The sequence below is a fragment of the Lontra canadensis genome, unplaced genomic scaffold (assembly GCF_010015895.1).
Source record: "Lontra canadensis isolate GAN:19392208 unplaced genomic scaffold, GSC_riverotter_1.0 scaffold42, whole genome shotgun sequence".
Taxonomy (NCBI): Eukaryota; Metazoa; Chordata; class Mammalia; order Carnivora; family Mustelidae; genus Lontra; species Lontra canadensis.
Genome location: NW_022631036.1, coordinates 16,174,642 through 16,197,894, shown reverse-complemented (window position 1 = coordinate 16,197,894; position 23,253 = coordinate 16,174,642). Strand labels below are relative to the sequence as shown.

At 36.0% G+C, this 23,253-nt stretch overlaps 1 protein-coding gene across 2 annotated transcripts in view; it reads right to left on the bottom strand.

Annotated features, from left to right (window-relative positions):
* Positions 1 to 23,253, bottom strand: part of BAZ1A (bromodomain adjacent to zinc finger domain 1A) — a 96,914-nt gene that overhangs the window by 12,212 nt on the left and 61,449 nt on the right. Inside the window, exons 12-21 of one of the 2 annotated variants that reach the window (XM_032871293.1) lie at positions 22,258 to 22,404; positions 17,069 to 17,164; positions 16,713 to 16,937; positions 15,214 to 15,379; positions 14,842 to 14,955; positions 11,536 to 11,660; positions 7,444 to 8,040; positions 5,677 to 5,840; positions 4,807 to 4,961; positions 3,706 to 3,854 (exon numbers count right to left, since the gene is read on the bottom strand). In XM_032871293.1, the coding sequence (XP_032727184.1) occupies positions 3,706 to 3,854; positions 4,807 to 4,961; positions 5,677 to 5,840; positions 7,444 to 8,040; positions 11,536 to 11,660; positions 14,842 to 14,955; positions 15,214 to 15,379; positions 16,713 to 16,937; positions 17,069 to 17,164; positions 22,258 to 22,404 (1,938 nt within the window). The remainder of the gene's footprint in view (positions 1 to 3,705; positions 3,855 to 4,806; positions 4,962 to 5,676; positions 5,841 to 7,443; positions 8,041 to 11,535; positions 11,661 to 14,841; positions 14,956 to 15,213; positions 15,380 to 16,712; positions 16,938 to 17,068; positions 17,165 to 22,257; positions 22,405 to 23,253) is intronic. The other variant, XM_032871292.1, reaches the window with a different exon arrangement.

The following is a 23,253-nucleotide window of genomic DNA, read 5'->3' as shown; positions in this document are numbered from 1 at the left end:
CTAGATTGATCTTCCTCTTTTTCTTATCCTTTTTTTCCTATCTCCCCTTTGATCTTTATTAATTTGTTATCTAATTTCAAATTGATAAAGTTAAAGGATTTTTTCATAGCTTAAGGATTTAACCATAAGCATGAATTTATTTATTTTTAAAAGATTTTATTTATTTATTTGTCAGAGAGAGAGCACGAGCACAGGCAGAGTGGTACCAGAGAGAGAGAGAGAGAGAGAGAGAGAGAGAGAGAAGCAGGCTCCCTGCTGAGCAAGGAGCCCGATATGGGACTGGATCCCAGGACACTGGGAACACTGGAATCATGACCTGAGCTGAAGGCAGCCGCTTAACCAACTGAGCCACCCAGGCGTCCCCATAAGCATGAATTTATAAATGATGAAATTACCAACCTAAACAAACAGTTCTCACAATCTTACCTAAAATTATTCAAATATGAGTATCTTCCTCAAGTTAAAAAAAAACCTAGTTTTACTAATGTGATTAATTTCTAGAATAAAAGAGACATCCTGAGGAATGTGGAATGTTAGCAGAATTCTTATTTCTTACTTGCTTCCTCAAGAAACTATAGTAATCTCTGAAACTAAACTGGGAAAATTCCTAGCACAGTTAATTTGCTATGCTGAAAAATAATTGAAAGAATGGAGAATTTTAATAGATATTCTATCTCAAACATTCATAAAGCAGAATCCCCATTTCTTTCCCAGATTAAGGATATTCTTGATTGCCTTGCTCTAAATATTTAGATTAGTAACTCCAGAGGCACCTCTATCTCTTGTTGTCCCATTCAAAACAGATCCTCCAAAGGCTTAAACGTAATACAAAAAGCAGGATGCCTGGGTGGCTCAGTTGGTTGAGCCACTGCCTTCGGCTCGGGTCATAATCCCAGAGTCCTGGCATCGAGTCCTATACTGGGGTTTGCCTGCTTTGTGGGGAGCCTGTTTCTCCCTCTCCCTCTCCCCCTGCTTATGCTCTCTCTCTGTCAAATAAATAAATAAAATCTTAAAAAAAACCAAATATAATATAAAAGGCTACAAACATCAACTATTCTATTAGCTTTTTATGGGGTAACAATGGTAGATGATAATATTCATATTATAAATGATCAACATCTAAACTTTGATCAACATTTACCACCAAAGTTAAGTTGAACTTTTCTTATTTCACCTTTTTTTAAGACCTCAAATTGAAATTGTTTATTTTATTTCCCTTAGGATGAAATTAATGTTCCAACACTCTTATATACAAACCAGTGTAAAGAACACTATAGCTCTCAGCTCTCATATAACCTACTAGATGTAAATTGCAACATCTCCCAGCGTTAACATGTTCTCTTTGTCTAGATATTTAATGAGATATACTCATGAAAATATGGACATGCTAAACAATTTGACGTTTTCCCCTTGAATTTATAAACAACTTTAATAGATGGCAGTTTCAGAAATGTAAAAATCAGCAGAACTGTCTTTTATCTCTTTTGGAATCACAGAATTAATGAATAGTAGTGAAATACTTGTAAGGGCTACATAATTTACAAATAACTTTTTAAAAAGATTTTATTTATTTATTTGACAGAGAGACAGTGAGAAAGGGAACACAGCAGAGGGAGTCGGAGAGGGAGAAACAGGCTCCCCACGAAGCAGGGAGCCTGATGCGGATCATGACCTGAGCTGAAGGCAGACGCTTAACGACTGAGTCACCCAGGCGCCCCTACAAATAACTTTTAATTGAATTTAATTTTAGTAATTGTAGATTCACATATGGTTGTAAGAAATAATAGAGAGGGACCACTTGTATATGTAATTCGATTTAGACACAGAAAGTATTTTTTTTAAAAAAGATTTTACTTATTTGAGAGAGACAGAAATACCGATAGAGATGGAGAGAGCACAAGCAGGAAGACGGAGAAGCATGCTCCCTGCCTAGCAGGGAGCCTGACCTGAGGCTTAATCCCAGGACCCCAGGATCATGGCCCGAGTCCAAGGCAGACAGATGCTTAATCAATTGAGCTACCCATGCCCCAAGACACAGAAAATATTAAGAAATATTGAAGACTGCAAATTAAGAGTGATATAGGAAATACAAACTAATATTTTTGTGAGCTATGACCATACATGTTTATTTCCACAACTGCTACTTCCAAATCTGAAAAGTGAGTTGTTGAGCTCATGGTTGAATTACCAATTTATAAAAATATGAATAGGTTTATTAGAACAATGAGATACTGGCCATAAACTTTTCAATTTCAAAACAGACATTTTACAAATATATTCACATTCTGACAGCACCATATATTTACGAAAACTTTGTTCTTACTATTCAAACAAGGTAATATTCAAATAATTTAAAAAGCATTTTAGTCTATTTAAGTTGCTCTCAATATGAGACCAAATGGAGATGGTTTCATTTATTTATTTTTAAAGATTTTATTTATTTGAGAGCAAAAGAGAGCAAAAGCAGGGGGAGGGGCAGAGGAAGAGGGAGAAGCAGACTCCCTGTTGAGTGGGGAGACCAATGTCGTGCTTGAACCCAGGACCCTGGGATCATGACCTGAGCTGAAGGCAGATGCTTAACTGACTGAGCCACCCAGGTGCTGCAAGGTATGGTTTTAAAAAACTTTCTTCTACCCCGCTATTGAGATACAAATTAACTTAAATATGACGAGTTATAAAGTAACGTATCAGAAAGAGCACACAGAAGTAAAAGAAGTTATGAGTTATGATATGAAAATTGATTTGGAACTCAAAACATATTTTCCTAAACACACAATGATTATGTTCCTGGATTAGTACCTAAAAAGATATTTCATAAATTGCTAAAAACATGATCCAGATTGTATCCTCTAACATCCTACCATAAATTATAGAGCATTTCCTCATTTACGTACCCTTTAACACTCGGTATTTCTGGCTTAGTGCTTCTTATACAGTGCTCAGTTTCCAATCCGATTACTGTTATTATTTTAAAGATTTAGTTACCCATTTTAGAGAGAGAGAGCATGAGAGGAGGGAAAGGCAGAGGGAGAGGGGGAGAGAGAATCCTCCAGCAGACTCTCCGCTGAGCATGGAGCCTGAAGTGGGGCTCAATCCCATGACCCTGAGATCATGACCTGAGCTGAAATAAAGTCATCCGCTCAACCAACTGAGCCACTCAGGCACCCCAGTGACCCACGTTATTTAACCATACCCGTAATGGCGGACATTTAAGTAGCTTCTTTGGGGTTCTGTTTTAGATAACAAATATTCATATACAGTTTTTGATTATGCAGGATCTGGCTAGTCACAGGTTTTGGTAATCTTTCTTTTGATGAAACACTAAAGAAAAGACTGACAGAAAATTAAAAAGACAGTCATTAAGATGAGTACTTAGACTAAAACGTACTTAGTACTATTTTTTTTGTAATCTTTAAAAAAAATTTTTTTTAAATTTTAAAATTTTTTTAATAAACATATAATGTATTATTAGCCCCAGAGATACAGGTCTGTGAATTGCCAGGTTTACACACTTCACAGCTTAAGTACTATTAAAAAAAAAAAAAAAATCTCACCTGAAAGAACCCATGTTTTGGAATGAAAATACAATCTCAAGTTTTTCAAATTAGCCAACTGTACTGTGTCAGCCCGTGAGTTTCTATTAAAGGGCAATTTTAGAATGCTTTAAAATAGAGCTAATATTTGGAAGTAGAAATTGGTACTTACCAAGTGGAGCTTTGAGAAAACGTCGCTCAATGCCCTGCTCTATCTGAAAAAGTGCCATTGCCAGATAATGAACCACGTTGCTCACTGATTGCGGGGTACTTGCATTAGTTGAGACAGTACTTGGAGTTTCTGTTTTTATGCCCAAAAGTCTACAATGAAAACATGGAAGAGTTTATGGTACTTAAAAACACTGTTAGGTAAATAAAACTTGAGTCCATTCCTCCAAATGCTTACTTACACCTGTGTAAGAAATAGTTTCCTCCATCTCACAGATCACATAAGCCAGTAGGAAAAGGATATATATACATGAATCAAGAGCTAAACTAAACACCAACTCATTTAATGAGGTCAGAAGGGCAAATATTTGGAGGGAAGGCGGATGAGACAAAGCTTAGGGGAAAGGTTTTAGGCAGATGACCCAGTCATAGGCCTCTAAGATAAGTATCCCAGGCAGCTACAGCTCCCTCTTTTTCTCTTGCTGCAACTTTTACTGGTTGGGACACTGATAGCTGCCTCCTTAGTTCCTTAGCCTCCTATCTTATTCCCTTTGCAATAAATCTCTATGCTGCAGCTAAAATGATCATTTACATGTACAAACCTATTCGCTCAAAGCCTTCAGTACTACATCTTCCCTCCCAGGGTCATATCTTCTTTTCTTTCCAGATAATAAACTCTTTAAGAGGAGTTACCCAAAAATAATTCTGAAAGTCAAAGTATCTGTCTATAGCTATAAAGATACAGGTTCTGATTAATAATTCATAAAATATTTAAGCCTACCACAATTTACTGTTATTCTACAGAAAAGAAAATGGATAGAATAAAGTTACCTTAAAACCTTAAGTTCAAAGATTTTTCTTTTTTGAACTTGAGAAATTACCATTATCTTAACTAGCTGTCTTTTGGCTGCACTAGCATAAAGTAGAGTAAAAGAGAGCCTGAGGTTGAGGAAAATGTTCATTTCAGTGGTTACAAATATTAAAAGTCCTCATGGTAAGATTTTTAAAACAATTTTTTTAAAGAAAAAGAAACATTTACTGAAAAGAACCATATAACTGAAGTGGCAAGGAAAAGTGAGTTACTTTAGAAATATTCCTTTTGTACCTGTCTTTTACTATGACCTTCGCTTGCTCATCAATTTCCATCTCTTCTACGTCTTCATTCACAGTCTTAATGATCCCATTTTCCTTGTTTTCCTCACTTAACAGCTCATACCGTCCACTCTCTAATGCTGATCTCCAGATGTGTCGATCTGTAACCTGTAACAAAACCCAAATTTACCAACCTGGAAAAATGGCATATGTGGTTCCTAAGAAGTATGAAATTCAATGTATATATGAAAAATTCATGAATATTCTAGAACAGATTGTAAATCAAAAAGGGATCTAAAAAGAAGGTTACTAAGTGGCCAAAATGAAATACATATCATTCATAGATGGAAGCTTTAGCACCTCACTCTCTATATAGGGAAATCATAAACAATTCTAAGATTGGTCACCTGATAGTAGCAAAAAAGTGACAGATGATAGCAAAGGAATGAACAGAACACACATATCAAGCATGAATTACTTACAGATTTTAAAAAGGTAACAAAGAAACCAATAAACAAACCAGACTCAGCAGAGCAGGCAGGAGCTAGTCAAGGAAGAAGAAAATATCCTTACACATTTTAATATCTCGGATGAAAATACCATAAAACAGATATTTTAAAAATACTAAAAATTAGTATTAAAAAGGTCAATTACATTCTATAAATTCTGTTTAAGAAAGCAGATAGCCATAGAGTATGTTTAAGGAAGATCTCTACCCATATATAAGTATTTTGGTACAGGGGACAAACTTAATTTTCACAAAAAAATATAGCACTCCCATGTATTTATTCAAAACACACATGCCTTGCCTATACCAAATAAATTAACAAATATGACCAAAACTTTGGTAATTAGGTAAACTAAAATGGGAATAGGTACAAACCTTGATTGCTCCTAATGTTCCTTGGTAGATTCTGTCTTCAATATCCAAAAGAAAATCTCTCAGCCTCAATTCAAGCTGTCTTTCTGCAGACATCTGAGCGGAATCATATGCAGTGGAAGATCTTCCCCGACTATACGTTGGTTTGCTATCAGTTTGAGGTTTGTCTGAAATAGTTATCAATACCTTTATTATGATTTTCTTACTAAAAAATATAATGTCCCCAATGTGATGGCTATGATAGTGAGATAACTGATATAAAAACACTTAATAAATCCTCAAGTGCAAAAAATAGGGGGGAGTGGAAATGTTTGCACATCAGGTATCTGATAAGGAGCTCATGTCTAGAATATCTGAAGAACTCTTACAACTCAATAAAAAGACATTCCAATAAGAACAGGCAATGAATGGATATGAATAGACTTTTAAGGAAGACATACAAACAGCCAATAAGACCATGAAAAGATGCTTGACATTATGAGTCTTTAGGAAAATTCACATAAAAACCACAATTAAGTACCACTTCATACCTCTAAAATGGCTGAAATCTAAAAATCAGACAATAACAAGTGTTGCCAAGGACATGGAAAAATTCTAACCCTCAGACACTACTGGCAGGAATACGGAACGATGCAGTTGCTTTGGAAAACAGTATGGCCATTCAAGTGATTATACAGAATTATCACATGACCCAGTAATTTCACTCTTAGGTATACACCCAAGAGAAATGAAAACTGATGTTGAGACAAACACCTGTACATAAATGTTGATAGCAGCATTATTCATAACTGCCAAAATATGGAAACAAAAGCAATATCCATCAACTAACATATGGTTAAATAAAATGTGTTATATATTTATATAATGGAACATTATTTGGCTATAAAAAGGTAGGAAGTACTGACATGTGCTACAACTTGGATGCACCTTGAAAACATGCTAAGTGAAAGTCAGTCACAAACGACAGTGTATTATATGATCACATTCATAGAGAATGTTAAGACAAGGAAATTTACAGAGACAGAAAACAAATTTGGGGTTTCTTTTTGAGGTGACAAAAATGTTCTACAATTGTTTGATGGCTGCACATCTGTATATAATGAAAACCACTGAATTGTACACTTCAAATGAGTGAATTGTATGGTGTATGAACTAAACTCAATAAAGCTGTTAAAGAATTGTGATCTATACTTTTTAATCCTGAAGAGAACTAAAGTAGTCATGACAATATGTCCCTAAATTTAAGAGTTCTTTACCTAGAGAATCTCGTTTAGTAATAATGAAAACTTATACCAGAAAATGCCTTACTGCTTTCTCTTATCTGTTATTAATGAACTGGCCATCATATAGGAGATGTTGCTGCCTGATCTGCCCTTGCAGCCAATCTCCAAAGAAGTAATCACTAAGGGAACCTGTCCCTAAACCCTTAGCCAAAACCCTCAACGACCACACTCTCACTATCGTATCAAATGCCTAAAATTAAGGTTATCCTTAGTGCCTTGGTTATTGGGTCTACTGATCAGGGAATGAGATCAGAAGACTATGGATCTTTGTGCACTGCCTTTCCTCATAATCCAAATGGAACCCAGTGAAATCCAGAGAACCTTGTTCCTCTAACTGGTAAATATTCTCTAACTTGAAAACTGAGAGCACGGTCCAAGGGAAAGAGGAGATGTTTTAAATATAGCTCTAAGACTCTGACAGATGTTTAAACCTGAACTGGAGATTATGGGGAGAAAGAAAGAAAAACAGTTTTCAATGAAAATATACCTGAAAAATGAAATTTCTCTTCAGAAAAATGGGCTAGCTGGGCACATATTCTGCTCTTCTCTTGCAACAAAGTTTCTTTTAAGGCACTTTCTCTATGTCCTCTAGAATTAAGAGCTTCGATGAGTTGGTCTAGTTGTTCACAAGAACTGTAAAAGCACCACCGATTTGGCTTATGCACTGGTTTTGGCAGCTGCACAGAATCATCACATGGACCCTGGTCAATGTTGGAGGTAGATTCAGACATCAAAGACTCTCCAGTTTTAGTGGATACCTGAGGATCTTGAGACTGTACACTATTCTGAAATGATGAAGGTCTAGGCAACAGCATGTCTTCAGTGAGACCGGAATAATCCTCTTCAATAAATAATCCAGGAATAGAAGGGAAAATCCAATATCGCCTATACATGCGGTCTCGGCCCAAGGGAAAGATATTGGTACATGCTATGGCACTTTGGATTTTTTCCAAGAGCTCTTTCTCTTTCCGTTGATGTTCCCGTTTTAAAGCTTCTTCCTCATCAGCAGTAAGAGGCTCTCTTGTTACACAGTTGACTTCTTCTTGTCTTGTAAATTCTTTAAATCCATTTTGTCTCCTTTTCCCTATGGTTTAAACATTTGACCATCACCCATCATATTTTAAATTTTCATCAGAAAAATATCCAAAAATATCCCAAGTTACTAAGTATTATGGACCAAACTGAATGCCCCCAAAATTCATAGGTTGAAATCCTAAACCTCAGTGTGACATATTGGGAGACAGGGCCCTTGAGGAGATTTTAAGGTCAAGTGATTTAAAAGAGTGGGACCCTAATTCAGGACTCGTGTCCTTTTAAGAAGAGAAAGAGACCAGAGTGCTCATTCTGTTTACTTGTGGGCACAGAAAAAAGGTTGTGTGAGGACAGAGCGAGAAAGGGTCATAGCAAGCTGGAAGACACCTCACCAGAAATCAACCCTGCTGGTACCTTGATCTTTCACTTCCAGCCTCCAGAATTGTGAGAAAATACATTTCTGTTGTTTAAGCCACCCAGTCTGTGCTTTTTTTTTTTTTTTTTTTATGGCAGCCTGAACAGACTAATATGCTATGCTGATAAGAAACTGGTACACTTAAATATGAGGGACACACTTTAAACTGCGATCTCCATACCGGAGAGTGAGGCCGAGTCTGTTACTCTGCAACATACGTTCAGTCCTTTCTCTAAGGCAGGAGTATGCAAACTAACTATTATAAAGGGCTAGCTAGTAAATATTTTTAGGCTTTGTGGGCCATATGGTTTCTGTCACAGCTGCTCAATTGCGCCACTGTAGCATGAAAGCGCCATAGACCATATGTAAATGAACAACCGTGGCTGGGTTCAAATTAAAACTATGGTCACTGAAATCTGAATTTCATATCATTTTCATATTACAAAATATCATTCTTTCCCCCCCAACTATTTAAAAATGTAAAAATGTAAAAACCAGTTTAGCTAGATTATATAAAAACTGGCAGGGCAGATTTGGCCAATCGGCTATAGTTTACTAACCACTGATTTAAAGTAACAGAACCCCTAATACTTAGTTGGGTACCTAGCAATTCAAAAGTAGGGCATTTCACAACAGGAAATGTCTCCCCGGAAGGTAGAGCTATGAGAAACTTCTGATCAGAGATGGAAGTAGAGCGTTATATGTAACCTCTGGGATGAATCGTTTTGGAACATGAGGATGGCAGCAAAACCATAAGGACGGCAGTATGAACAAGGCAGAAAGAGCCTGGATTCCTGGTGGCATGCCTGGCCTTGTGTGGCGTGTTGAAGTAAAATTCTCCTGTTTTAATCACTGTCAGATTGCTTAGATGGTCGGGGAGTTATTTCTTCTCTTTTGTTTGAAAGGGTCTGTATAAGATTAGAACTATCTGCTGCTTTAAAATTTGGGAAAATTGGGGCCCTGGGTGGCTCAGTCGTTAAGTGTCTGCCTTTGGTTCAGGTCGTGATCCCAGGGTCCTGGGATCAAGCCCCACACTGGGCTCCCTACTACTCAGTGGTAAACCTGGTTCTCCCTCTCCCCACTCCCCCTGCTTCTGCTCTCTTGTTCGCTGTCTCTCTGTCAAATAAATAAATAAAATCTTTAAAAAAAATAAAATAAAATTTGGGAAAATTAGGGCGCCTGGATGGCTCAGTCCATTAAGTGTCTTAGACTCAGGTCATGATAGCAGCGTCCTGGGATCAAGTCCTGCATCGGGTTCCCTGCTCCGCAGGGAAGCCTGCTTCTCCCTCTGCCTCTCTCTCTGGCTCTCCTGAATAAATAAATAAATCTTGAAAATTTGGGAAAATTCACCTATAAAGTTGTCTAGGACTGAAGTTTCCGCTGTAGGAAGATTTATTTTATTCAGAGTGAGAATGGTTGGAGGGGGGCAGAGTAGGGGATGGGCAAAGGGAGAGAAGGAGAAAGAATCTTAAGCAGGGTCCACGGCCAATGTGGAGAGAAGCCCAACACAGGGCTTAATCTCATGACCTGAGCCAAAACCAAGAGTTGGACACTTAGCAGACCGAGCCACCCAGGCGCCCCTCTAGAAAGATTTTTTTAAAAAAGATTTTTATTTATTTATTTATTTGACAGGCAGAGACCACAAGTAGGCAGAGAGGCAGACAGAGAGAGAGAGAGAGGGAAGCAGGCCCCCCGCTGAGCAGAGAGCCTTATGCAGGACTCGATCCCAGGACCCTGGGATCATGACCCGAGCTGAAGGCAGAGGCTTTAACCCATTGAGCCACCGAGGTGGCCCTCTAAAAAGATTTTTAACACTGATTCAAGATCTAATGATTTAGGACCATTCACATTATACATTTTCTCATGAATCCATTTTTATAATGTGTATTTTCTAGGATTTTGCTTATTTTTTGCCTCCACTTTCAAAGTAATTGCCATAAAACTATATATGCTATCCCCTTATCTTTAAATTTCTACTTAATCTGTAGTTACATTGCTTCCCTTTTGAGTCTTCACCTTATTGTGACTCCCCTCCCAAATCAGTTTCAAGAAAGATTTGTCTAGTTTGTATTTTTTTCAAAGAAAAAACTTTTGGTTTTGCTATTCTCTTCTATTACTTTCTATTAATTTCTACTTGTACCTTTTGTTTCCTTTCATCTGGAGGGATTATTCTGTTTTCTACCTCTAACTTCTTAAATGAATGACTAGCTCAATTTGCCTTTCTTCTTTCCCAATATGTATTAAAACTAGAAATTTTCCTCTACGCAGAGGGACTATATCCAACAAGTGTTAATGTACAATACTGATTAGTTTTTTTCAGTATAGATTAGTATTAAATATTTTCTAGTTTCCATTTATGGTTTCTACTATGACCTATTATTTAGCAGTGTGTCTTAAAATGAATCAAATGAGGCCTTTTGGTTTGGATTTCTAAATCAATTGCATTATAATCAGAAAATGTAGCCTCAATGATACAAATTTTTTGTCTACTTATAATAACAACTTAGCAAATAATGTAGAAAAAAGATATGAAATTATAGGCACAGAATAAAGTTAAAAATCTTCAATAGTTGTCAAATGAAGATGGTTAAAGATCCTCAGAAGTAATTTATATCAACAACTTTTAAAAAATATATTCCCTTTGATCCAGCAATTCATGCAATTATTCTAAGGTAGCTGATTTTCATTCTCAGCCATACGGTATCAATTATAAGCATTACTGACGTTTGTATTTCTAGCAGCTAAATGGCACTTAATGCATGTTGAGTATGCTATAGAATAAAAATTTCTATTTGGCCTAGTATAAAATAGTAAATACAAAAACTCAACAAATCTTGCTAACCAAAAGTTGAAGTTATGAGAAACTGACCTACTAAAACAATATGAATATTGTCATCCTCCCTCAAGTATGAATGACATGAGGATAAAGACTGAATGTAACTTCTAAAACCATTTAAGAAAATGGTCACCATTTAAAAAACTTACCACAGCTATGAGGTGGGTATTTAAAAAGCAAATACACCTTGGAATTACAAATGAAGTAATCTAATACATATTTCAGGATAGCTGAATTATAAAGTGCCTTATAAATTAAAAACAAACAAGCATGCCCCTAAGAAACTACTGTATTACCCCTTCTGCCTCTTTTATGTGATCCTGGGTCATCTTCATCTTCAGTGACTGTGTCTTGATCAAGTTCCTTTTGCTCTATTTCTTTGCTCTCAGTGCTAGTATCAAAATCTTCCCTTTCTTCCTCCCTTAAGGAAAAAAACAAAGATTATTTTCATTAATCAACATATAATTCTATTCATGAGATATTTATTGCCTGCCTATGAAGTGCTAGCCATTATGTTTAGGAAGTAGTGGACAAAATGACATAGAGTTTATATTCTCAGAGAGAAAACAGATAATAACACAATTATAAAATTAAAATATGTAATAACTATTAAAAATGAGAAATTCAAGTTGCTATGAAAGCTTTTCAAGGATCAAGAAAACCTTGCTTGAAGAAGTGACATTTAAACTGTGAGACTAGAGAGACTGGGGAGGGGTAAGGTGGCAGGTAAGAAGAAATCTCCACTTCTAGCAGAGGGGGTAATGTGCAAAGGCTCTGAGCTGAAGAGAAAAGGAAGGAGCTTATCGTTTTGAGAAAAATATAAAACAAAAAGAAGTAATCCAAGATATGGATGAGAAAAAGGCAGGGTTAGATCATACATACAAAAGGCTTTGTAGGGCATTACTTAAAAAGCAATGGGAAAAAAACGTAGAAGAGTTTAGAAAAGGGAAATGATAGGACTGGAAAGTACTTTGGTTGCTATGTGGAAAATGATGTGGGAGGTAAAGCAGATGAGGGGAGACAAGAGGCCACTGTAAGAGCCCAGGTAGCTTGGCTGGGAGGTGATGGTTTGCTGTGTAGAAAACAGACAAACAGTAGAGGAGAGCAGGCTGAATGAACACATCAGATGTTTCATCTAATCCACTACACTGTCCAAATTAAAACTAAAACTGTATGAACCTTGAAATAAGTTCCACCACTTATGTTCTTTATCCAGAGGTTTTCAAACTCTAATATGTTAGGAGCCAGAGAGATCATGTAAATGAGTGAGGCTAGAAGAGGATTTAAAAAAAAAAAAAAAAAAAGAAATGGTAGAATCTATAATATGCTTATTTTCCTTTTTTTCAAAATTAAAAGATCACAAGGAAAAAAATCTATAACTATAGGAGGTAATGAAGAGTAACTAAACTTATTGTAGTAATTATTTCACAACATACGCATATATCAAATCATTATGTTATATATCCAAAATGATTAGTACAATGTTAGAAGTCAATTATATTTAAATAGAACCTGAAAAGGTTTATAAAATACAAAAAGAATATTGAGTTGTAACTCACATATCCTAAAATCACCATTTTAAAGTGTACAAATTCAGTGGTTTTTAGTATATTCATTGTGCAGTCATTACCCCTATCTAATTCCAGAACAGTTTCATCATCCCAAAAGAAAACCTCTGTAGTAGCCATTAGTAGTCACTTTCCATTTCCTCTTCCCCACTACCTTGGAAACCACTCACTTACTTTTTGCTGTGGATTTGCCCATTCTGGACGTTTTATATAAATGGAATCATACAACACATGGCCTTTTGTGACTAACTTCTTTTACTCAGCATAATGTTTTCAAAGTTTATCCACACTGTAGTATATATGAGAATTCTATTTCTTTTTATTGCTGAACAACATTGGGCTGTATGGGTATAGCACCAAAGAAATACAACGTTTTGTTTATCCATTCATCAACTGTTGGGACATTTGGGTTATTACTTCTTTGGCTATTAAGAATAATGATGCTGTGAACTTTTGTGTATACCTTTATGGGTGAACATTTGCTCTCACTTCTCTTCAGTATACACCTAGGAGTGAAATTGCTGGGTCATACGGTAGCAAATGGTTCAACTGTCTGAGAGACTGCCAAACTTATCCAAAGCAGCTGCACCATTTTACATCTCTACCCGCAATGCATGAGAGTTCCAATTTCTCCACATTCTCACCAATACTTCTTATTGTCCCTTAATTGGATTACAGCCATCCTACGGAATGTGAAGTAATATCTCATTGTGATTTCAATGTGCATTTCCCTAATGACTAGCGATGCTGAATGTCTTTTCAATGCTTCTTGTATATCTATTTTCTTTGGAGAGATGCCTATTAAAATCCTTTACCCATTTTTTAATTGGGTTGTTCTTTTATTGTTGACTTATAGGAATTCTTTATATATACTGGATATTAAAACATTATTAGATACATGATTTGCAAATATTTTTTCCCATCCACTGCATTGTCTTTTTACTTTCTTGACAGTGTTCATTGAAGCACAAAAGTTTTTAATTTTGAAGGAACCCAATTATCTATTTTTTTTCTTTGTTTGCTTGTGCTTTTGGTATCAGATTAACTTTCCCAAGGTATCCAAATTCCATTTCTTAAAGTACTGTTGATGGGCATATAAAATACAGCTGTTACAAGTTTTTGACCTATGACTCTAAGACTAATAGGCATTTTTATGTGCAAATTTAACTAAGAGTCAATATACGAATTTCAGAATACTGAGATTTTAAAACCTTCCTTTGGGGGCGCCTGGGTGGCTCAGTGGGTTAAGCCGCTGCCTTCGGCTCGGGTCATGATCTCAGAGTCCTGGGATCGAGCCCCGCATCGGGCTCTCTGCTCAGCGGGGGGCCTGCTTCCTCCTCTCTCTCTGCCTGCCTCTCTGCCTGCTTGTGATCTCTGTCAAATAAATAAATAAAATCTTAAAAAAAAAAAAAATAAATAAAACCTTCCTTTGCAGATTTCATAAAAAAATTATTTTTGCAAAATTTGAACAGAGTTTGCCCTCTACAATATGCAAAAATTCCCACTTGTCTTCATAGCCAATTTTTGTCCCAAGTATTTTCAAATGCCAAGAGTATTTAAGTCACTAAATTACTTAAGGTGCTTCCACCTTCTCCCTGTACCATCTACTAAAACCTCCAATTTCATCCCTATTCCTCAATAAAGTCAGAGGAACTTTGGGAAATACATTGTACAACTGTGATGGTGGTGGTAGTGGTGGTGGAGTGAGGGAGTTGCCACTATTAATGCTAGAAATGTACTACTGGTTAAAAATAGCCTATTGAAGGCTTTCTGGGCAATTATCATTTACAACATTAATTTTATGAGAAAATGAATTCTAGATTCCCTGAAAGTATTTTTTAACATAACACATGTATACTTGAGAACTGTATATATATGTAATTTTCATAGGTCCACTGGTATAATTATTATGTACCTATAAACAAAAAAACTAGAAAACTCGTTTTTAGAACTTCTGAAAAGCATTTTAGAGGTTAAGGTGCTGATTTTTATTCTTTATGTAAAGCCCAGTGAGCACTGTAATTCAAACCATACCCAACAGATGTATCTGCGGCTGAGTTTCTCTGCTCATCTTCCTTCAGTTTCTCTTGTTTCTCTTTCATTTTTTGTTCTTGTTCCTTCAGTTTTTCTTCCTTCCTTTTACGAATTCTGAAAGTTCACATAAAATATTATAGTCTATTTGATGGAAGATAAACTTTTAACTTTCGGCATATTGTTTTAATCATAAAATTACAGAAGTGCTCTAAATGTTATCACAAATTACAGTGTAGTAATTCATTTATAACAGTTAAGCCATCGAACATCAGTGTGAACCAGTATCGCATTATAGCCCAATGTGAAATATCATTTTAGATGCAAAGAAATAAACAGCCTTCATTAGCACAACTAACTATAATTATCTTTTACCTAGCAGCTGCTTCTTCCCTCTCTTTCCGATGTTGTTCTGCTTTTAACTCCCGGAACTCCTGCTTTGCCTGTCGTAATATATCAACATAATCTTCAATGAAATCCCTAGTAGAAACTAGGGTCAGTAGTTTCCCACAGAGAGCATGAAGTATCTTCATTTTTTCTCCTGTCAAAAATGGGTAAATAACTTCTGTATCATCAATGACAAAAAGGAATTGTTTGAGAAATCTTAATTTGTGGCTCAATGTGAAAAAGCTTAATAAAGAATAGAAAAAAGTCTCTGGACCGAACATGCCAATGGCATGTTTTCAGAAAAAGCACCTCTGAATCCAAATTAACAGATACATGACATACAAGGTATTTCAAATACAAATAATTACCATATAGACCAGTTAAACAGACATGAAAAACTTTCTAATGACAAAGAATTTTTTTCAAGTTTTAATTTTTAGGCTCACGTAGGAAGTTCAAGTAAAAACTAAATTATTACCATGTGAATTAAAAAAAGGGCAACAGGCAAATCGCTACTCTGAAAATACTGCACAAAAACACTACTATAAAGTATAATAACTATGTGAATGTTAGGAATGAAGGCACTCTACTTTTATTATATGTTCTCTTAAATAAGCATATTAAATTAAACTCTATATATTTGTGCATTGTAATTTTTTATCTAAAAAAGGAAGTGAAAAGTAACTTCATCTTAATTTTATATACCATTTCTCATACCTCAAACACTGTTCAAGCAAATATTAGAATTTAGCAGCTACAGCTTAAATTTCTGATATACTGACAAATAAAAGTTCTGGCTAATTCTTACTTATCCTTCTAAATTTAGTAGATTAACCACAATTTTTTTTTTTTTTAAGATTTTATTTATTTATTTATTTGACAGAGCTCACAAGTAGGCAGAGAGGCAGGCAGAGAGAGGAGGAAGCAGGCTCCCTGCTGAGCAGACAGCCCTATGCAGGGCTCAATCCCAGGACCCTGGGATCATGTCCCGAGCTGAAGGCAGAGGCTTTAACCCACTGAGCCACCCAGGTGCCCCTAACCACAAATTTTTAAAGTAACAGAAGACCCACATGAAAAAGAAAAGAACATCAGAAACAGCTGATATGAATATCAAGAGTAGTTTCCACCTGAGTCACTCTTTGTATTCCAACAATTTTTTCTTAAAAGATTTTATTTATTTATTTGACAGAGCACAATTACGCAGAGAGGCAGGCAAAGGGGTAAGGGGAAGCAGGTTTTCTGCTGAGGAGGGAGCCCGATGCAGGGCTTGATCCAGGACCCTGAGATCACGACCTGAGCCAAAGGCAGAGGCTTAACCCACTGAGCCATCCAGGCGCCCCTTCCAACAATTTTTTTTAAGGATGGTTCTCCTTCTCTTTTAAAACAGCTATCTAAAATTTCTCAGCAGGACCTAGTTTTCTGGGCTAAAGCGACAGAGGAGGGGAGGAAGTGGACAGATTATAGTGATTCCAACTTGCAAAGCTTACCTGGTGTCAGATCATACACTGAAGTGCTTGCCAGTTTCTTCACGAGACTGGGGTTGCTCAAACGCAGCTCCATACAGGCGTCATCTGTAGCATCAAATCCTCCTCGCTTCTGATATCTGTACTTTGCATTTGCTGATGTTACATCAGCACCTGAAGCTAAGATGTGCAGTCTGAGGATTTCAGAGAGAGTGCAGCTATCAAGATCCAAGCTTTTCAAACTGCAGCCTATAGTTGTTAAAAGACGAAGTCGTCATTTAGAATATCAGCAATAAACCCTCAGCAATGTAAAATGTACCTTTATAAAATTAAAAAAAAAAAAAGCCAAACAACAACAAAAAAATAAAACCCACACATACCCTGGTGCAACTGCGGCCACGCAGCTGCCAGAGATGCAACTGCAGACAGTGCAGATTTTGTGGGGTCTGCATCTTCATCCAAAGCCTCTGTTAAATCTTTAAGGAAATAAATACTTTATTCTAGTGAAAATCAAAACTGGAATCTTTGGGAATAATGCCTTTCTAAAATGATGAAAGAAACAGCAAACAACTTAACATGCGGAACCTCAAAAGAACCAACGCGAGGTACAACAAGCATCATTCACATGCTGCCTAGGGTCCACCTTTAACTAGAAATCCTGAGACACGTGCTGCACACTCTTATTTCCCTAGTTAACAGAGAAGACAATTCCAAGTTACCAAGTTACAAGATGCACGTATACATTTCCCCCAAAATGGTACAGTGCACTTTTAAAAAAACAAATCTCCTTGCTCAATATAACTTTAGAAAAGTCTACTTTGAAAATCAGAATCTCTTTGAAGATCCCCAATCTTATATAAATTTTTTAAGATCAAATCATAACAACGTATGGGTTATAATCACAAAACCAGCACAGAAAAAGAACTAAAACAACTTTAAGGTAGAACTTCTGTCTCTTAACCACTGATTTATCCTCTTCATTTAAAGTTCCTGTTTCTACTTTGAAAACTCTCCAATCTAAGACACAACAGGAAAAGTTCCCTGCATTTTCTAAGTAAACTGCTTTAATTCTGAAAGTCATGCCTGGCTTACAAACACGACTACAGAGTAAATCTACTGACACAAATTGTATAAAGCATTAGCATATGCAATTATTCCTAATTATAATACATAGATGATAAAAAAAATTAAAGCGTCAACCATCAAAAAACTTTAAGCTCACAAGAAAACCTGTTGTTGTATCACAGAACGGTGGGCATAACTTCAGACTGAGTCGGAAAATACATATCTAGGCTCAGCACTGCCAGTCCCCTAGTTCCTAGATGTGCAGCCTTTAGACAAATCACTTAATTGGCTTCATTCTTCTTAAAGGAGTGAGTCTCAATCAGCAGTTTTTAAATTCTTCCAACTACGTCTTAGGAATCCAATACAAAAGAGATAAAAGTTCCCTTGTTCAGTGGGATATGGAGATAACCCTGTCCAGACATCTTTCCAACTCTGCTGCAGGGGCCCCCAGGAATCCCTGTACAACTCACACTACTCCATGGATTAGAGCTGGAAAATCGCTGGGCAAAACTCCATCTGTGGTTCCTTAGCCTCCTACTATGTTCCCCTTCCGAAAGTTCACAAGCTGACAAAATGAACCTCAGAGAACAGAACTACTGTCCTTTACTAAAAGGAAAAAGGCAGCTCTGGGATCATGTCTGATTACAATCATTGACAATTTCATGGCAGTTAAAGCATAAACACTACTACACGGGAGAAGTTATCTGACTGAACATTGCATATATGCAGAAGTTTTTCCTCCCAGGCCATGAATCCAGTCCAAATGACAGACATTCTCTTCCTTCTTACCAGGGAAATACTAGAGCTAAAACTTGCTCAATTTTCATTTTACATGGAAAGACGAAGAAAATTAATAGGCACTCTAAAATTAGCAATAGTCTTAGTTACAGAATTGTAAAAGTGGACTGGCCCTCTTCCTTTGCAGCAATCACCACATTCAACCTATTTTATCTGTAGTAACTTTTAACTTCCTAGGACAAAGTTATAAAGGCCTTAGGAAATGGACAACCAACAAAATGACAGTTTACTTTTAATTGTTTAATTGTAAACTAGCATGTTAAAATATGTGTTTTTTTTTTTTAAAGATTTTATTTATTTGTCAGAGGAGGGGAAGGGAGGGAAAGAGAGCACGAGCAGTAGCATCAGGCAGAGGCAAAGGGAGAAGCAGGCTCCCCACTGAGCAGGGAGCCTGATGTGGATCTTGATCCCAGGATCCTGGGATCATGACCTGAGCTGAAGGCAGACACTTAACCAACTGAGCCACCCAGGTGCCTCAAAATATGTATTATTTAACTCAATTATCTACCAAATAGTACTCTCAAGAAAGTGTATTATTACTCTAGGATTTGCTTAAAGACAGTCACTTGGGTACATCATACCAAGAGAATACAATTGCCCTTGAACAACATGTGTTTGAACCATGTGGGACCACGTATAAGTAGATCTTTTAAAAAAGACTTTTTAGGTATTTATTTATTTAAGAGAAAGAGAGAGAAATTTAGAGAGCAAGCAGGGGGAGGGGCAGAGGGAGAAGAAAAAAGACAATCTCAAGCAGACTCCATGCTCAGCGCAGAGCACGATGGGGGGTCTTAATCTCATGACCCTGAGATCATGACCTGAGCTGAAACCAGGAGTTGGAGGCTTAACTGACTGAGCCACACAGGTGTCCCTATAAGTAGGTTCTTTCTTTCTCTCTCTCTCTCTTTTTTTTTTTATTTTCTGTACTGTAAATATATTTTCTCTGTAACATCTTCTTTTCTCTAACATACTTTATTGTAAGAATATAGCCTATAATACATATAACATACAAAATATGTGCTATTTAACTTTTATATTATCAGTAAGGCTGCCAGTCAACAGTAGGCTGCTAACAGTTATTTTGGGGGAGTCAAAAGTTATAATTGGATTTGGGGCTGGGGGTAGGGAGGGTTGGCATTTCTTTTTTTTTCTTTTTTTTTTAAAGATTTTATTTATTTATTTGACAGAGAGATCACAAGTAGGCAGAGAGGCAGGCAGAGAGAGAGGGAGAAGCAGGCTCCCCGCCGAGCAGAGAGCCCGATGCGGGACTCAATCCCAGGACCTTGAGATTATGACCAGAGCCGAAGGCAGAGGCTTTAACCCACTGAGCCACCCAGGTGTCCCAGGGTTAGCCTTTCTAACCCCTGTATTTTTCAAGGGTCACCTGTATGTTATGATTATCTGAAAGTTACATTTATCATCACAGAAACCTAGAATCTACATTCTAACACTAAACAATGATATTTTAGCAAATACGTGAAACTATGCTATATAAGGATACTCCTCTATATACTTTGAAGGGCTTTTTTCATGATGTAAGACTAAAGAGAGGAACTGAAATTTTTAATGTAAGATTTAAAAAACTGTTGGTCAAAATTTCCAAGATTTGATATAAAAAAAGGGAGATCAAAGGCCAAAGAATTTAGATCTTCTTGAAGATGGATAATTTTATAGGCAATGCTAGGGAAACAAATATCCAAATTTTCAAAATCTTTGCCATGTTATAAGGCAATATAGCATAGCCAGTATGAGGCTCCCAAGTAGGCTGCCTGAATCTGTATCCCATCAGTTTCTTATTAGCCATGTGTCTTTGGGCAAATTAATTAAACTCCTTAAGTCTAAGTTTTTTTGGTAAGTAATGGCAGAAAATAATTATTAACAACCTACTGATGTATTATACCTATCTATACCATAAGGATGGTATGACCATTAAATGAAATAATGTATATATAGTGTCTTATGTCACTTTCTTTCAGAAAGAACTGTGGGGAAGCTTTTTTGTAATGGAGATAGGAAAACATAGGTAAAATAACCTGGGGGAATAGCCTAGGGTCCTTACTATAACTGAAATAACTGTAAAATGTAGTCGATAGGACAGGGAAGAGGAGAAGATTGGAAAAATCCCAAAGCATTTTTCCCCCTAATATTTAAATAAGTATCTTCAAAAGGAGCATTAAAACCTTTATTTAATGACCAATACTCATTTAGAGGTAGACCTTGCATTAGCATGTATAGATTAGTCCTCTATAGGATTAGAGCTATAAAAATTACAGATCAAACCAATCATGAAAGGAAAATACAATGGCAATACAAACACCAATAGTTGCATTTATTTTCTTTAAACTAGCTGATTTTTCCAATATAATTTCCTTGTCACCCCACTTTTTGTCATCTGTACAAAACTACAAAATTCACCTGCTTCAAATCCTGAATTAAATACAGATTTATGTCTTATGTTAAGGTCAGAATTTGATCACCCTGTGATGTTATTGGTCATTAAGACAATCTAAAGGCTATTTGCCACATTTTCTGTCTTAGATAATTCATCTTTAGTGCTGGTACTTGTTATCTTAGAAAATCTTTAGACTTTTATAAATTGTTTTCTCTTCTATCTACCCTTTAGTAGAGTCTCATTTCATGGACTAAGTCATCTGATGACAAATGGGACAACACTGTTAAAATGACCTTGATAAGGGACCTACTATGGTGCTTAGCACTCAAGCTAGAGAATATATTTAGTTTGAACTCAGGCTGTAAAATAAAAAGAAAACCAACATCAGATGTGTAGTTATTATTATCCTGTTGCTTTAGGGCCCAGGCATAAAAAAATAAGCTCACATTATCTGAGGTCAACAATACTATCTGAATGCAAGAATGTCCCATCTTTTTGTATTGAAACTGTCTCCCAAAAGTTATTTCTTATTGTGAATTTTTATGCAATACACTGAAGTATTATTTAATAAGGCTTCTAATAAGGATTCTTCCATTTATCTCTCATGTGACAAGGTTCACGGAGAGTATAATTCAGGAAGCCAAATTGATCTCTTTTTACACATGCTTAACAATTCCTCTGATTAAGGTAAGTCCTAAACAAAATAGAGAACATACTCTGTTTTAAAAATAAAAAGGGTTTCTCCAAGAATTATTCCTATGTTAATATGTACCACACACTGACTTTAGATATTTAAGTGCATAGAATTTAAACAGCAAAATTTCTAGTTCAAACTGCTAGTAAAATAAAAAAATTAAATTTTACTTAACTCTGATCTACAAACTATCACATCTGAAATGAAATCAGCAGAGTATTTTCAATTTAAGTATTGGTAACAATAATTAAAGTATTTCCTGGGGGGGGGGGGAAAAAAAAAAAAAAAGAATCAGTGCCATTTAGCAGAATCTCTTGGAACTAGATACTGGTCAGTGACATCTATAATGCTCCTAAATCACAGGTGAAATCTAAAGGAATAAAAAGGAAGATAGATTGTGGGGGAGGGTAGATATTTTAAGGTCATCAGAAACAGGATGCATTAAAACAAAGTTTTTATAAAACAACTGATAATGTATTGTTCATATATGATTCCAGAACTGAGACTTGAACAGCTATATTTTATAACTGTAAAAGAGAGGTTAATTTTAAGATAACCTTCAAAGATCAGTTCCAAAGCTACAAAGCTACTATCAATCAGCAATAATACTGAATTCTGACCTTTGGTGTCAGCATCCGTTATTTGCTCTTTGGCTACTTCCTCTTCTTCTTCAGCTATCGCCTGGAAGATGGCAGTCAGGAAGAAAAAAAGCAATTCACATAGTGGGCCTTCACTGTCATTTCCTACAAGAGCTTCCTCTAACACTTCTGTGAATAAAATGTTTAAAATGAATTTAAAGTTCTGTTCATGTACTGAAAAAACAACTCCATTGGAATAATAAACATTTTAATCAAACAGCCTATGTAATTATTTTAAGTGTCCATTTATCAAAGTAGAATATTATCCAAGGCCAAATCAAAAAACAATTTATAATGATTACAATAAAATATAATAAAATCATAAGCCAAAATCACTACATTCAGGAAAGTCAAATTAGCCTCAGCAGATCAATACCATGTTTCATTTTAAGTTTAAATTTCAGGTACAAATTAAGGCACGTATTAAAAATTATCATTTTATTCTAATTTGAATAACAACTCAAAGATTTGTTATTTTTGCCCCACTGTTCTCAAGAGCTATGTGAGACATTACTGTTAACAAAGTAGTGCAGACGAGAGGTAATCATTAGTATCAGGGATAATCTTAATATTGTATCCAAGTCATAAATGTTATCTAATTTATCTTACCTAAACCAGCATTGTTTAGACCTTCTTGATCTGCAAGGCACAATGATTCATGCCTCACCCAGTTCATAGAGAAACTGAGGGAATGTGAAGTGAAAGCCCTCCTGAAGAATACACTTTTATTAAAATAACAGTAGCATCATAATTCTGTCTTTGAGGGTCTTTATTTTGATTTTAAGAAAATTATTTTGCTACTTGACAATTAAAAATCCAAAATGAGACCCAAAGCCCTTCTCAATTAATGTAGTTCTTATAATGTTTGTACAAAGTACAAGTACAGAGTCAATACAGAATGACAAATTAAGGTAGGCAGTAACTTGTCTCTAAATACAGCTGATGTCAATTCCTTCCTTCCCTGTACTTACGTAAACC